Source organism: Hermetia illucens, chromosome 2 (assembly GCF_905115235.1).
Source record: "Hermetia illucens chromosome 2, iHerIll2.2.curated.20191125, whole genome shotgun sequence".
NCBI classification, from domain to species: Eukaryota; Metazoa; Arthropoda; class Insecta; order Diptera; family Stratiomyidae; genus Hermetia; species Hermetia illucens.
This window is the reverse complement of record NC_051850.1, coordinates 28,174,824-28,191,069: the sequence shown is the minus strand read 5'-3', so window position 1 is coordinate 28,191,069 and position 16,246 is coordinate 28,174,824. Positions and strand designations below refer to the sequence as shown.

The following is a 16,246-nucleotide window of genomic DNA, read 5'->3' as shown; positions in this document are numbered from 1 at the left end:
AGGTTGGTAGCTATTAGTGGCCGTTCCGAGGAGCCCAATTAGCGCTGTGGGGCACTATTTTGATCCCACAAACTCCTTAGACCGTGACTGTTGTTATAAGAGCAGAGCAATCGGTTCAGATCTTCATAGCCAGCTCGTAGCATTCACGAAGAAAGCTCTGTGAGGTCCCCAAAGAATGGTTTATCTAGTGTCCGTAGCCTGATTCTAGCTAGAGCTGGGTAATCCCAGAGGAAGTGCGGCTTCGGCAATGCGAATTGTAGGTTATGCCGAGCCTGGCGACATGGTCTCCTATGCGCCAGTGGCACGTGCAGACCGCCGTAATCTTGTATGCATTTGCATGCGTCTGGCACAGGAGCTCCCGTGATCGAGCTATGTTATAAGCGGGCCAAATCCCCCTTGACGTGGCACATGTGGTAAGCCTGCGCCATCTAAGGCCCGCGCCTGGTAAAAAAGGTGAATAGATTTCACTCTGGACCGTCGCTAGTGAGATACCGACTCGATTGTAGAGCAGAGCTCCGCCTGGCCAATCTGCCAGCCCGCTCATTCCTCTCTATGTTCCTATGACCGGGAACCCAAAGGAGGGTAACCTTTAGCATACCACCCAGACTGTCCAGTGCGTTTCTACATTGCTCCACCAGCCTGGAAGATGTCATCGCTGGGTACAATGTCATAATGGCCGCTTAGCTGTTGCTCAGAATGACTGTATTACGCTTGGAATACACTAGCGGAACCTGGGAGACCATACGACTCGGATGCACTGTATATTCGAGAAAACCCCCGCGCCGACTCCACAAACCATCTTTGATCCAACGGTGAAGAATACTGTGTCATAATCTTACAACACGCCGCCAGTCTTCCACTCAGCCCTGGAAAGTCCATCGTAAAGTTTCTCGTGGAGTTCAGCTTGCGTGTGGCATAGTCCGTAGGCAATGCGCACATTTCCCGGGGTACTTCGTCTAAGATGTTACTGTGGTCATAGGGCTTCGCTGTCCAACATCTGGAGTTACGTAGTTTAACAGCATTGCTTGTAGCGTGCGTATTGATTGTGTAGGTCTAGGGGGAGGAGATGCAAGAGTACATTAAGATCACCTGTCGGGTAGGACTACGGAGCCCCAGTAACACCTGCACCCGTGGTTCTTTGAATCCTACTAAGTTTCGTTGTATTGTACTTTTTGCTCAGAACCTGCCACCATACAATAGAGCCGTACGTTAGGATTGGAGGCACTACAGCGGTGAACATTCAGGGAACCATACTCGGCCCCAGATCCCATTCCTTTGCAAAGGTTCCCTTGTAGGCATAAAAGGCTTTGCAGGCCTTCTTAACCCTCAGTTCGCAGTTCAATTTATACTTACATACTTACATAGGAGGAAAGAACCAATCTTTGTTCATTCAGCTGTGATAGATGGAATTCAGGTACCCTTGTCTTGGTTGTGAATCGCATCAGCTCCGTTTTGGTTGGGTTTATGCCGAGTCTGCATCTTGCGGCCCACAGGCACACCTTTCGCAACGCTCCTTCCATGATGTGGCTCATAATGGATGGAAACATCCCTAAAACTAATATCACCATGTCGTCGGCAGACGTCACCACCTTCACCCCGCTGCTATCCAATATTCGTAAAACTTCGTCCATCACTATTAACCGGAGCATCGGAGAGATGACGCCACTCTGGGGCGTGTCTTTGTTTACAGCTCTGGTTAAGTGGTTGCCTCCCAGTTCCGACTGGATGAGCCTGGTACTTAGCGTCGATATAATCCAAAGCGTAAGATACTCCTCCAATCCAATGCTTCCTTGATGGCGTTGGTACTAACGTTGTTGAATGCTCCCTCTATATCCAAGAAGGCAGCTAGGGTATACTGTTTTTACTACAGTGACCGCTCAACCGTGTCAATTATCTCGTGGTAATTGTCTCCCTCTCCTCTTCAAGCAGATTAGCCGAGGCGCACTTCGAGTGTTACAAATTTATGTGCGTTACCCTCAGCATAATCTGCTTGCGTAGAGGGATCATCAGTCTCCGTCGGACCGACAATCCTCATCTCCTCCAACAGCTCATTGGCGGTGTCGATTGGATCTAGGTCGTCGTCCGGTTTTGCAGAGCAGAACACTTTCATCTTTGCTTTCCTGTCTCCGAACTCACTTTAAAGTGTCGACCTTTTTCAAAACCTCCTGGCATTCTCCGTTTATGGGATTTCTCTCCCTTGATAATGACCCAGTTGTCTATGGGAATCCTGGTGTTTTGAAGGCGCAGGGATTTTGACGAGCTTGTCCTTATCTATTTGGATTTTCTGCAACCAGGTGCGAGCAACCAGTCTTCTGGAAATCTCGTCTTAAGGAATGACTTTGAACTTTACGTCCTCCCAGGCGCCGCTGATTTTGGAGAACCGAAAAAATCCCTGGAGAATTGTTTCTCGCAAGTTATAACTTGGAGCCCTTCGCCTTTGGCATCCAGGAGATGCTCAATGACCATATCCGGCAGCCTGGCCTCAACACTGGTCCTACCGCCGGCGCTAGTTTGCCGCTAACGGAAGTACCATCCGTCAGCGCTATAGGTAAGTGGCTCCTGGCCACGTCGCTGAAGGATTTCAAAGTCCGTGCTTGGTCGGCTGGCTGTTGCTGCGCACTTTTCTGCTGATGTTGCTTAGCGTCCTCGTCTTGAGATGGATTGCGTTTGAGCGCGGTGCGCTTCGCCTTCTGCTTGTCTGTAAGGCGTTTTCTGTTGTATTTCTAAAAAATCGCCTGGTATTTGGCGAGGTCTTTTTCATCCCGTTCGACGGCTGTATCGGCCTCCTCATTCTTAGCAATCTTGCTGGGAATATGCATGGCCTTCTGGTACTGGCTCTTGAGCAGGACAACTCAGCCGGTTTCCGGTGATCGACATTCTTGTCGGTCTTTACTTCTCAGAGATCCCCCAACGTGGAGGGTTTCGGGTTAGGAGTATGTCTGGTACTCATTACTCCCAGCTTGACGACAGTGGATTCCAGGCCGTCTACCGCCTCGCTCCGGGAAGTGTTTGCGGTTGGTTTCAGCACACCAGTGCTACGGCTGGCACGGAGTATGCTGCTCTCAACGGCTACTGCCTGGTAATGTAGTACCGTTCCAGGTGCGGATTTTAGCTAGAGAACTACACTGCAGGTTTACCATTAACCCCATCATTCTAGGAATGCTCCCGGGCGTTTTATGAACATATATTCGATTTGTATTTTACAGTTTCCACTATAAAGTGTGAAAAGATGAGACAACCGTTCAATAGACCACGTATTGATAAGTACAAAGTCGTGAGTGTCCGCAAAAGCAACTTTCCGCTCGCCCCACTCTTTACTTGTTCCAAACCCATGGTACCTGTTGTCATCTGCATTTGAACCTATATGTCCACCAAGATCATCCGTAGTGTCGATATAGTCATCATCATCATCAACGGCGCAACAACCGGTATCCGGTCTAGGCTTGCCTTAATAAGGAACTCCAGCCATCCCGGTTTTGCGCCGAGGTCCACCAATTCGATATCCCTAAAAGCTGTCTGGCGTTCTGACCTACGCCATCGCTCCATCTTAGGCAGGGTCTGCCTCGTCTTCTTTTTCTACCATAGATATTGCCCTTATAGACTTTCCGGGTGGGATCATCCTCATCCATGCGGATTAAGTGATCCGCCCACCGTAACCTATTGAGCCGGATTTTATCCACAACCGGACGGTCATGGTATCGCTCATAGATTTCGTCATTGTGTAGGCTACGGAATCGTCCATCCTCATGTAGGGGACCAAAAATTCTTGGGAGGATTCTTCTCTCGAACGCGGCCAAGAGTTCGCAATTTTTCTTGCTAAGAACCCAAGTTTCCGAGGAATACATGAGGACTGGCAAGACCATAGTCTTGTACAGTAAGAGCTTTGACCCTATGGTGAGACGTTTTGAGCGGAACAGTCTTTGTAAGCTGAAATAGGCTCTGCTGGCTGACAACAACCGTGCGCGGATTTCATCATCGTAGTTGTTATCGGTAGTGATATAGTCATCGGCTGGCACCAATTAGGTCTTTGTGTCAAATGGTTGTCTCAAAGCGGGCCGATCTGTCTGCGAGGTGTGTATGACGAAAAAATCTATCGTCCGACCATCTGATATAATAATGAGCTTCATAGACCGGTCATCAAATTTCTCGACTTCTTTAATGGTGCCACGGAAACCCTTAGAGGTGGCAATTTCGACATCATGAGTTCGTTGGTTCCCAAAGTAAAGAAGTGTTCAAACATCAATAACTGAGAAAGCCCAAAATAAGGAGGGGAAAGATGCCAGTTTGATAGTTCTCAATATGCTGGTTCAGGTAAATGAACGCTTGGTATCTATCCCGGTCTATACGTGGCATATCTAAGACTTTTGCTATTCTTAACGAACGCTTGTCTACCGAAAGAAAATGTAACTGCGTGCTGAGTTCACGGAGATCCCTCGCAGCAATATGGAGGATTATGCCCAGTTAACACAAAACTCATATAAGGATACTAAAGTCAAACAACCGAGCTTCAAAAGAACTCGATTTCCAGAGGGTTATGCTGGGTTTTAGCGGGGAGTAGCACACGGAAAGTAATCCCCACTGTCACTAACAAGCTCCAAGATTTCTTCCACACCTGTCTGCGTTGTATCAAGGGACGCTGGTTTGATAATATAAAAACCATCAGTCTAAAGGCCTGGCGCTCCTAGGCATTTGATCGGAAGACGGAGGTGGTAGTGGATAGGTTACACATGAAGGAGAGGCGACAATTGCATTACTAGCTATGCGATGCAGTGAAATGAACTCTGTCAAGATGGCCGACGACTAGGTCGCCCTAAGAGCGTGCGGGCATCTCAGAAATCGTGAGGGAAGTTGAAGCGCATTTTAGGTGACCGTGAACGATGGCGCGATGGTTGACGCGCTGCAGCTCACTGAGGGGTAAGCGGCAACCACGTATACCGCGGCTTTCATGCTGAACAATTGTCATCTGATGAAAAGTACCAGATCTGCTATCAGATCCTCCGAGCAGATCGGGATTTGCTCAGCGGAAGAGAGTACGGTGAACTCCTAGAGCAAATAGCGACATCGGGGTCAAAACTATGATCGGCAGTAGATCTCTTCCGTGTAATATATAGCGAAGTGCTTATGCCTCCCGTGTGACAAAATATTGCTTTTTTTGGCTTCGCCATAGTTATCACCACAATGTACCTGGACGATGTAAAACTTTACGTAATGAAAACAGTAAGAAATGTGAAATGCTGACTAGATAGGGTGGCTTTGACCTTAATGAAAGAGGCAAAGAAACTACCGAAATTGAAGACATATCATAGTCATCATCTCCAATCTGGCGTTGATGACTTACCACCAATTGACCCTAGATAGACCTAAAATATGCCAAAAAGTAATTCGGAGTGTCGTTGGAAAAAAGGGCACAGAAAAAGATGCTGTTTCGTTGCCCTAGATTCGATGGAGAGCTAAAGGGTCTGAAAAAGGGGTTGAAGAAGTTTGTCCCGAAAAGACGAAAGCAAGATAGACAGAATAAAAGCGGTTTGTAATTAACTCCGGAATTATCAAAATTCAGGGAGAGTCATTGAAGAAAAAAGACTGAGTTCAAACCATGAGGACCTAATCGTAAGTTCACCGCATGAATTGAGTCTTGAGTGGTGGTCTCGTCCATCCAAAGCTGGGAACGCTGGAGCGATTTTTAGTGAGTGGAAATTATACACACAAGACTACTCTTTAAGGAACTTTCTCAGTAAGGGGCTGTAAACTTGGAAATCCTCCGCTGCTCCAATCAGCCCAAAGTAACAGATGACCAACAGTGAACGTGAATTTTTTAAATATGTATGGGTTTTGTTTGCATTGATGTATGTTAAGGGAGCATCCGGAAAGTATGTTCAGATCATCTTAACCTAACATAGTTCTGTTATATGCAGCCCTCAATTTATGTCAAATAAAATATATCCGCAGGTGAAAGCCATCGACGCTGACGACAACCAAAATGGAATCGTTCAATACTCAATATTCGATGCTCAAAATTCTGGTTTGAAAAACTTGTTCGGCATTGACATCGATACCGGCGCAATATTCCTGAAATCACCCGCTGAGAAGGTCATCAATCAACAGTTCCAGTTCTTCATTCGTGCTCAAGATGGAGGTGCTATCCCCCAACATTCTGACGTGCCCATCGATATCTTCATTGTCCCAGACCATCAAATCTTACCCACATTCGAGAAAAAGGAACGCAAACTCTTCATCAGTGAATCCTCTGCACCTGGAAATCTTATAACCAGAGTGAGATTGGCCGGAAACATAACAGCAAAGTATAGAATTATTTCGGAAAATGAGGAGGACCCTCAGTTTTCGATAAGTAAAGAAGGTGAACTCACTTTGGCTAAGACCCTCGACCGAGAGAAGAAGGATGTGCATTATATTGGTATCCTAGCAGAGACAAGCGATAGACCACCCCTAACGGCCTTATCCGAGATAACCCTACATGTCCAGGATGAAAATGACAACACTCCGATATTCGAGAGCAATCCTTACAATCTGGTCCTGGCTGAGAATGTGGATAAAGGAACTTCAATCATGAAAGTTACTGCAAGAGATAGTGATAGCGGTTCAAATGGCGATGTTCGATATTTCCTGGCCGATGACATTGGGGATATCGTCAACATATTCGACATAGACGTGCACAATGGATGGATCACAACTTTAGTTCCACTGGATCGAGAGAAGCGAAGTGACTATCGCTTCCAAGTAATTGGCAGCGATAATGGTCAACCCAAACATGTCAGCAAGACGACAGTACATATCAAGCTAAAGGATTATAATGACAGTCCCCCCGTATTCAAACAACCAAGCTATGAAGCCTCAGTAAACGAGGATGCTCTTCCTGGAACCGTACTTCTCCAAATTTCCGTTAGTGATCGCGATACAGATATCAATAACCCAGTCGAATATTACATAATATCCGGTGATCCAAGATCGCAGTTTCAAGTCCGCCAAACTGGAGAAGTTTACGTTTCTAAACCATTAGACCGAGAGAATGTTGCTTTTTACAATCTCGGAATCATAGCGACTGACGGAAAGTTTACAGCCCAAACGAATATTTCGGTCAAAGTAAATGATGCCAACGATAACCCACCCTATTGCCTCAAATACCGCTATCGAGCCAGTCTGAACGAATCTGCTGTTCCTGGTACTTTCGTTGTACAAATTTTGGCAACTGACGCGGATGAAGATCTCAATGCAAAGCTTCGATTCTACCTAACTGGAGAAGGTGCTGATGATTTCTCCCTAGACAAAGACACTGGAGTACTACGCACAGCTAGACAACTTGACCGCGAAACCCTGTCGAGGTATACTATGACTGCTCACGTTCAAGATCGAGAACATTTATCTTGGGAGTGTTCGTCAATTATTGAGATCGTTGTAACGGACCTGAATGATAACCCTCCTGAGTTTACGATGAGCGACTACACAGTCACACTCCCTGAAGACGCAGAGATTGGTACACTTGCTACTAAGGTCCATGCGACTGATAAGGACATTGGCATCAACCGTAAAATACGTTATTCCTTTATTGATTCTGGCAAAGATCACTTCAGGATCTCACCCGATAGTGGAATTATAACGCTTGCCAAAGGACTAGATCGTGAAACTATTGCAATTTACAACCTGACTGTCAAGGCTACGGACCAAGGTGTGCCGAAGCTTTCATCAACAGCTAAACTGATTGTCAACGTGCAGGACATCAACGACAACCCTCCAGAATTTACTTCCAAGCATTACTTTGCCACTGTTGCTGAAATGAGCCCTCTGAATACAGAGGTGATCACAATTGTTGCTACATCGCTTGACACTGGTGTGAATGCCGAGGTCTACTTCTCGATCATTGGTGGAAACGAACAGAAAAAGTTTGCGATCGACAGAAATACGGGCATCGTTACACTCAGTGGGGAACTCGATTATGAGAAGACCAAAGACTACTTCCTGACAATTCAAGCTGTCGATGGAGGAACGCCTCCTCTGAGCAATCTCGCGACCCTCAATATATCCGTAACTGATAGTAATGACAATAGTCCGCAGTTCCTTTTAAATTCCTATAGTGCTAGAATACGCGAAGATGCTCAAATTGGGGATAAGATTCTACAGGTGCGAGCCATTGATATGGATTCAGATGAAAATGCGCGCGTTAGCTACAACATCGAGCGCGGAGATAGACTCAACCAATTCGCGATAGATGAAAGTGACGGCTACATTTCCGTGGCTGGTCCGTTGGACCGCGAATCTATTTCAAGTTATGTCCTGGAAGTCAGGGCTGGAGACCATGGTACACCTAGTCTGTTTGCGTATGTGAATGTAAATATCGAAATATCTGATGCTAACGACAACCCACCTTTGTTTACGAAGACAAACTATACTGCGGTTATTCAAGAGGACAAGGCGTTAGGATTCCCCGTGCTGAAGTTCGAAGTGACTGATCTTGACACAAACCCAAACACAGCCCCGTATACTTTCGATTTTCGAAGCGGTAATGAAGAGGGTGCATTCCGACTAGAGCAGGATGGCACCCTACGGACTGCTACACGATTCAATCACAAAGTTGTTAATAAGTACGCCTTGCAGATTAGGGTGTTCGACAACGGGACGCCGCCTCTATTTTCAGATGCTTGGGTCTATGTGAAAATCATTGAAGAAAGCCAGTACCCACCGGTGATAACACCTCTAGAGATCTCAATCAACTCTTATGAGGACGAATTCCTTGGCGGAAAAATTGGTAGAGTTTTTGCAACAGATCAGGATCAATATGACACACTGAGCTTCGGTCTGGCTCACACTTCGGGAGTGTTGTATTCCCCGACGAGTCTTTTTAATATTTCAAAAGAAGATGGTACCCTCCATGCTCTGCCCAACTTAGACGTCGGAGACTATCGCATCAATGTGACGGTTAGTGATGGGAAATTCACGACGTTTGCAATAGTCAAGGTGGCTGTGGAGTTGATTACCCCAGAGATGCTTGCAAATGCTGTGATCATCCGTTTCAGCAAAATCAGCCCTGAAGACTTCATCCTAAGCCATAGAAAAGGCTTTATCCGGTCTATTAGATCGGCGATGCGCACTAGACAAAAGGACGTCGTGATCATCTCAGTGCAACCAGTTTCTGACGAAGTGAATCTCATCACTCATCAAAGAATGCGGCGCTATTCCAACTCCACAATGCAGAAAAGGCAAATCAAGAACGACCTGGATGTAGTTTTCACTGTGAGGAAGCAACAAGTCAATCCCGCTGCTGAAGGATATTTTTCGACAAAGGAAATCACGGCAGCAGTCCGAGACCACTTGGAGGAAATTGAGGAAGCTACGAACTTGCTTATCGAAGAAGTTGTTCGGACAAAATGCAATCAGGGACAATGCATCAATGGAGTCTGTAAGGATAAGATTATCCTTGATCGAAGTGCAACCCGCACCGTGGCGACAGATGTAACCAGCTTCGTCTCTCCAAAATATCGACATGTGGATGAATGTGAATGCAAACAAGGCTATGGGGGCGAGAAATGCGAGCAGGTGATCAATGCATGTGCAAGCAATCCGTGCCCTCCGTTCAAAAATTGTGTACCAGACGATTATTTGGATGGTTTCCGATGTCTTTGTCCCGAAGGTTTTGCTGGTCCAACATGTGATCGAGATGTTAAAAAATGCAGTGACGAAAGCTGCTACACACCAATCAACCCTGTCTCTTTCACAGGCAAGAGCTACGCTCAGTATAAGATCGACAAAATTGTAGCAAAGAAGACTTTAGAGGATCAGCTGAAATTCAGCTTGAGGATTCGAACGGTCCAACAAACTGGCAATCTCATGTATGCTGCAGGAAAAGTCGATTACAACATTCTGGAAATCTCCAATGGAGTTGTTCAATACCGATTCGACCTAGGATCTGGCGAAGGAATGATCAGCGTGACTAGTATCTACGTATCGGATGGAGAATGGCATGAGATTAAACTCGAACGAGAGAGGAACAGCGCCAGGCTCATAGTAGATGGGAAGCACGTTGCCCAAGGGAATGCCCCAGGTGTTAATGGAATTTTGAATCTTCAGTCGAACGACTTCTATCTAGGAGCTGAAGTTCGGCCACATCCATCGGTGCTTGGATTCGAAGATATACAACGTGGATTCGTTGGTTGCATGGATGACATCCGCTTGGCTAGGGAATCTGTACCTCTACATATGACTGGCAGTAGTACCGTCGCTGTGTTGAAGAGATTTGCCAACGTGGAATTCACCTGCGATGCAGCAACTGTTTTGGTACCCCTAGGAGTATGTGGAACCCAGCCTTGTTACAATGGCGGCGTTTGTAAGGACCTCGGTATTGGCAATTTCGAGTGCATGTGCCACCCCAGATTCGCTGGCCCATTCTGCACTGAAGATACCGATCCTTGTGCCTCGTCACCGTGCCTATTTGGTGGAAAGTGTCGTAGTGAGGGCCAAGGCAACTATTCATGTGATTGTCCGGCGCGAATGAGTGGGAAACGGTGCGATTTTGGACGATTCTGTTCGCCCAATCCTTGCCGAAATGGCGGCGTATGTGAGGAAGGTGACAATGGTCCACTGTGCCTATGTCGTGGTTATACTGGTTTAACTTGCGAAATTGATGTTGACGAATGCGACAATCAACCTTGCGGTAATGGAGCTACATGCATAAACGAAGCAGGAAGTTTCCGTTGTATATGTCCGCCTGATTTGACTGGAGCAAGCTGTGGTGATCCGCTTTATTCGAATTCGATAACGACTAAACTCCGTAATCTGACATATGATCAAATAGTGGTGGGAGGCATTGCTCTCATTATTATCCTAGTGTTTCTAGTGGGTTCGGTTCTGTGTTGTGTAATGTGTGGTAGGAGATCTTCCTCGCATCATTCGACAAACATAAATAATGATCCGCATAAAGACATAACTCTGAATTCAGTCTCACCAAGGGAGGAGTACAAGCGAGGATCGAAACTTAGCAATCTGGAGATAACTCAGCGACCATTGAGTTACACCCCCAGTTCGAATGATTCGCCATATCCGTGCAATACTGTGTTTGTAAATAATTTAGATACTTTGCGAAGCTACGGATCAGCTGGTGATGAATTGGAAAATGTTCCAACTGAGTACCAAAAACTGAATCGACCCTATCAGCATATCAATATCAATGGGAACACTTCGAGCGATAATGAGTCGCTGCACAAGCAGACTTGGTCAGATCAAATGAAGACGATAACAGATCAAAAGATCAATAATGGTGAGTTCTTACTTCTCTTAAATACATATATGTTGTGATATTATAACCTGGAAAAGCTTCTTCAAATTTCGCAGATATGAAGCGCTCAGATCGACTGGCAACCGTTAAGTCATCAGGAACAATGCCAGGACGACTGCTGAACGTGGCGGTCCCATCATACCCTTATGACGAATCATTGAATATGAACGGTCAATATCACTGGGACTGCTCCGACTGGGTTGCGAACGCCTTGCCCGGCATTACGGAAATTCCTGGCAGCGAAGTACCTGACTCGTCGAGCTTTCATAGCAACGAGAGCAATGAGTCGCACCCGAAAAGCCTTCATTTACAATCAAGTAAGTAATTTTGGATTTATAAATTATTTTTCAAATGTGCCTTGACAGGAACGTATTTATTGTATATTCTGAATTTTGGGAGTGTTCCCTTAAAAACCAGCCCGATGGAGGGGAAATCTGGGCCCGGGGTGAAAGTTATGCGAAAAAATGAGTTCACGGTGGAAATTATACGAGTCTGAGGTGAAAATTTTGCGGGCCCCAATACTATTCCGTTTTTTCGTTGATATTTCTAATCCGCTCCTCCGAGAAAACTTGGACCCGAGGGAAATCCCTTCACTCCCATCAGGGCTGCCCAACGAAAGCTGAAGAGGAAGTCCCTAAAATTATCTTTTGGGGAATTTTCACTGAATATGTCGTTAATCCACTTGAGGCTTTGACTGTGGTCTCTAAATTAATCCGTGTCCAAGTAGGACCGTGGGTCTATGCTTACACGACAGGTACTAGTCGATATTGAGTGCATGGCTCAGCATTCATACTGGCAGATGCAAGGCCTATCTAAATCTCTACCGAACTTTGGAGTAACGCACCCGTGTTGAAACTCAACACCACTTTTGGGCCCGAAGGTATTTTGTCCGCTTGGACGTAACCGTAATCTCCATAAAACCCCCCACTAGGGGGCCAACTGCTACAACCGAGCTGAAAGTATATGAAACAGGAATTCGCCTGAGACATATAAATTCAGAGTGTCTTTCCCGGTTCCCATGGTACCAGTATACCCCTGGCGAAGATTCGCAATCGAAGTCAGATCAGTTGAGTCTCCGTGCAAGCTCGGGTCTGATTGCTTATATAAGCGTTGAGGCATTCGCCTACAGCATCCTGACCAGAAAATCATAGTGCTTGCAGCGTTTCCCGATGCCACCATTCGGTGGCTCTCCTTAGCCACATGCTGCTCCGTGTTCCTCGTCACCACCTCAGAGTACCAGTGTCATAGTAGTAACGCTTTTTGACATGCATATTTCCAATGCGTTTGAGGCTCAATCCAGCGCTTATCAGATTACTCATAGATATGAGATAGACGGGCAGGAAATGACTTTATATTGATTGACTTTCATTTTTGACAGTGCGCTGGATCACATACTCTCTGAAGCCCAGTGTTGGCAATGAGTCATCCGCGATACCAGAAACCGTGATCTCACCCGAGTTGTACAGCACAACACCATTTTTGAATCCACAAGGGGTTCTGCCCACGGTGTGGGCAAACCTTCATGAAATTCCTACAACGGGACCAATCGAAAATAACCGGGTCGAGAACACATCCCCCAGGAATTGAATTCGGAAGGTTATTTCTGTCCCAATGATACCAGATAACATCTGGTGAGACTTCGTGGGCTGAGCCACTTCAGACGAGTCCCCGTGCAGACATGGTTCTGATCACCCAAAGCCTTGCAGCATTCGCCTAACGCATCGTCACCAGCAAGTCAATGTAAATACAGCGTTTTCCGGTGCCACCACACAATTCAAAGTAAAAAAGAAGGTATTATGGTATTAGGTATTGGTGAATAGGCACATCATATTCTTCTCTACGAGGTTGAAAGATTGGTTGGGAATGCCGTCAAAACCTAACGCTAGTCATCGAATTTTCGGCATATTTCTAGCAGCTCTTCCTGGTGATATGGCGAACTCATTAATGTGTGTCGCCGGGTACATTCTTTAATACTGTAATGAAAAGTACTGGTTAAGATTAGACCAAGTAAAAATTGTGGCACCTCTTTACCAATGTCAAGGTAATCTCTTCAAATGAAGTCTTTTGGGGACTTCATTATCGTCTGTTCGTCATCGTCATTATCAGCAGTGTAACAACCTGCGTCCGGTCTAGGTCTACTTTATAAACTACCCCAAGTTTCTAAGTTTTGCGCTAAGTTACCAATATCCCTGGTCTACGCTATTACCGGCTTGCTAACTCCTCTTTTTCTACCATAGACATTGGCCCTACAAATCTTTCGAGCTGGATGGCCGGGCACCGCAGTCAATCGAACCGGATCTTATCCACAATTAAACGGTCCCGATATCGTTCAAAGATTTCTTCATTTTGTACACTACGAAATCGGCCATCCTCTCAAGTCTAGCTAAGGGATTGTAATTTTACTTGCTAAGGACCTAAATCGGAGGCGAAATACATAAGGACTCACAAGGTCATTGTCTTGTACAGTAGCAGTTTGACCCTATAGTGAGACATTTCAATAGGAGGACAGGAGTTGAGTAGACTCGAAGGATAGGAAGAATAGTGCCTCTAACACTTACTTCTTCGTCGCAAATCACTTTTTTAAGGCGATAGGAGGGCATCCCCGAATTCAAGACCGTTATTGATGGTGAAATATCTCCACAGTGATTCTGCTATATCGTCGACTTGGCGATGATGTTGTGCTCCCACGTCAACCACGCCCCTACCTCCGATGTCACGAGGTAGGTTCATCCTCTCCACGGCAGAGTTTGGATGATGTATTCCGAGTTTGGACATAGTTGTCCATATCCTCGCTGGACGTTTTCCAGGTCGGTCTTCGTCCACGGCAATATTCAAAATTCATAAGCCAGTGAAGGGATAGCGAATTCATTCCCCGATAGATGCGATTTCAGTACCAGCTTTACACGTCGCAGGAATTTGGACAACAGAGCATCGTTCAGATCACCAACTCGAGCATGAGGTTCTTACAGAATTCCTAGGTATTTGTAGAAGTCTGTCTCGGTCATAGCTTGGCTGTGGAGTCATCAATGCTATGTTCGGCATGCGGTTCCTGACGACGTTTACGGATGGATTCGATACTTGTCTCATCCAAATTCTATCCGAATATCACGGCTGAACATGTCTACTATTCGCAACAGACTTTTAAGGTGGTCTTGTCAGCTAAGTACGTCAAGTGGGTCAGTTCGCCCTTAGCACGTAGGCCGTACTTTATTGCAAAACCATGCCCTCTAGCATCATTCAGTAGCAATGAAAGGAGGCTCAGTCCCATGCAAAACCAAAGGAGACTCAACGAATTCCCTTGGAAGATGCCCCTGGGTATATGGATGGGCTCTGAGGTATTAGCACCCTCAGATATACGCACTGATAAAGTGGTATGCCACCCTTCCATGACTGTCGCAGAAAACTATTAGTTTCGGATCAATGACACCATTATATAATCGATATAGCAATTAAAAAGGTTTCTTTGGCCTCTAGTTGCTTGTCCTTTAACTACCGAGTCGATAATGAGTTGCTCTTTGCAACGCCTTGAACCAACTTGGCAGCCCTTCTGCACCTCGGGCAGAATGTTGTAGGTCTCGAGGTGCGCATTGACCCTTCCACTAATAATGGAAGTTATGAATTTGTAGAGAGTTAGTAAGCAAGTTATCGGTCTTGTGTCTGCGGGGTCCTGCACCCTGTCCTTTTTAGGGATAATGTAGGTAATTACCGCAGTGAGGAGGGATGGAAATTCCTCTGGTCGACTAATGACCTGATTTATGCTGTATGTCAAACGATCATGTATACTGGCGAACTTTTTGGACCAGAAGTTCTGCACCCGATCCAGTCCTGGGCCCCTCCAATTCTTCGGTAACATGCGCAAAATTCATGCCGTATTGGCATGGCGAGTGCCTTCGGCGGTGATCCACTCAGCATGCTCAACATGCTGGGCGAGTAACCACCAAAGTCCACCCCAGTATTCTTCCGCTTTCGTTATCCAAAACTGTGCTGTCTGGTTGCTCTGTTGAGATTTGTTGAGAGTCTGAAAAAGCTCCGCTGGTTCCTCGCATATGCTGCATTCTGGACACGTCTGAAGTGACTTTCACCATACCGTCGTACCCGATTGTATACGACAGAAAGTTTCTGCCTTTGTGCTTCCAGAATTTCAAATACGGGTGTCTCACTGAGGATGGCATAGTTTCTGTAAGTCCTCTGCACTTTATGTGTCTGCTGCCATTGCCAGTGCTGATCTGAATCAGTCTTAGTGAGCCCCACCGACGTTCCAGACGAATTTCCACGGTAGCGAAAGCGAATATTCTGACAGTGCAATCTGACAGCCGCAACTTCACCACAATATACAAGTGATTGTAGTGCAGCAGCGACATATAACACACAGTCCAGATGATGTCTCATCATTGATTTCAGATAGAATTCCCCCCGCTGGATAGTCACGTGCGCGAATTGCGGGAAACCCTCGACGAATGTGTGGTGCAACAAGGGGCGGTAATCTGTAAAACTTCAAAGCTCGTGCACTTTTCTGCGACTGAAGCTATCCATCCCTCCTCCTTTCGCAATCGGGTTTGGGACCGGCTACGGCGGAGCTTATTAATATGACTATTACTGGAGCAGCGATACGCGATCGAATTTTGTGTAAAACTTGGTAAAATATACAGAAAGGGGCATAGCATGATTAGGGAGGATTACAATCATGCTACCTTGGGTAGATCGAGCCTCACAATCTGTTTCGAAAGGGTAGAAGAACAGGGGAGCACGACGACTGGTCTGAACGCCCTTCAGCCAGCAAAACTGATGAAAATGCGTCGCGAGTAAAAATTTGCTGAACAGTGATCATAGCATGAGGATCATAATGATGTCGGATGACTTGCGCATTCCTCAAACCGAACTTTTTGAGATCGTGATAGAAAGCTTAGACATGAGGAAAGTGTGCGCGAAGCTAATCCCGCCAGTACTGTCTGAGGAGCAAAAAGC

At 46.1% G+C, this 16,246-nt stretch overlaps 1 protein-coding gene across 11 annotated transcripts in view; it reads left to right on the top strand.

The window, feature by feature from the left end:
* Nucleotides 1-16,246, top strand: part of LOC119649845 (fat-like cadherin-related tumor suppressor homolog) — a 396,664-nt gene that overhangs the window by 358,229 nt on the left and 22,189 nt on the right. For all 11 annotated transcript variants that reach the window (XM_038052198.1, XM_038052197.1, XM_038052196.1 and 8 more), the window contains 2 exons: nucleotides 5,947-11,263; nucleotides 11,338-11,598. In XM_038052198.1, the coding sequence (XP_037908126.1) occupies nucleotides 5,947-11,263; nucleotides 11,338-11,598 (5,578 nt within the window). The remainder of the gene's footprint in view (nucleotides 1-5,946; nucleotides 11,264-11,337; nucleotides 11,599-16,246) is intronic.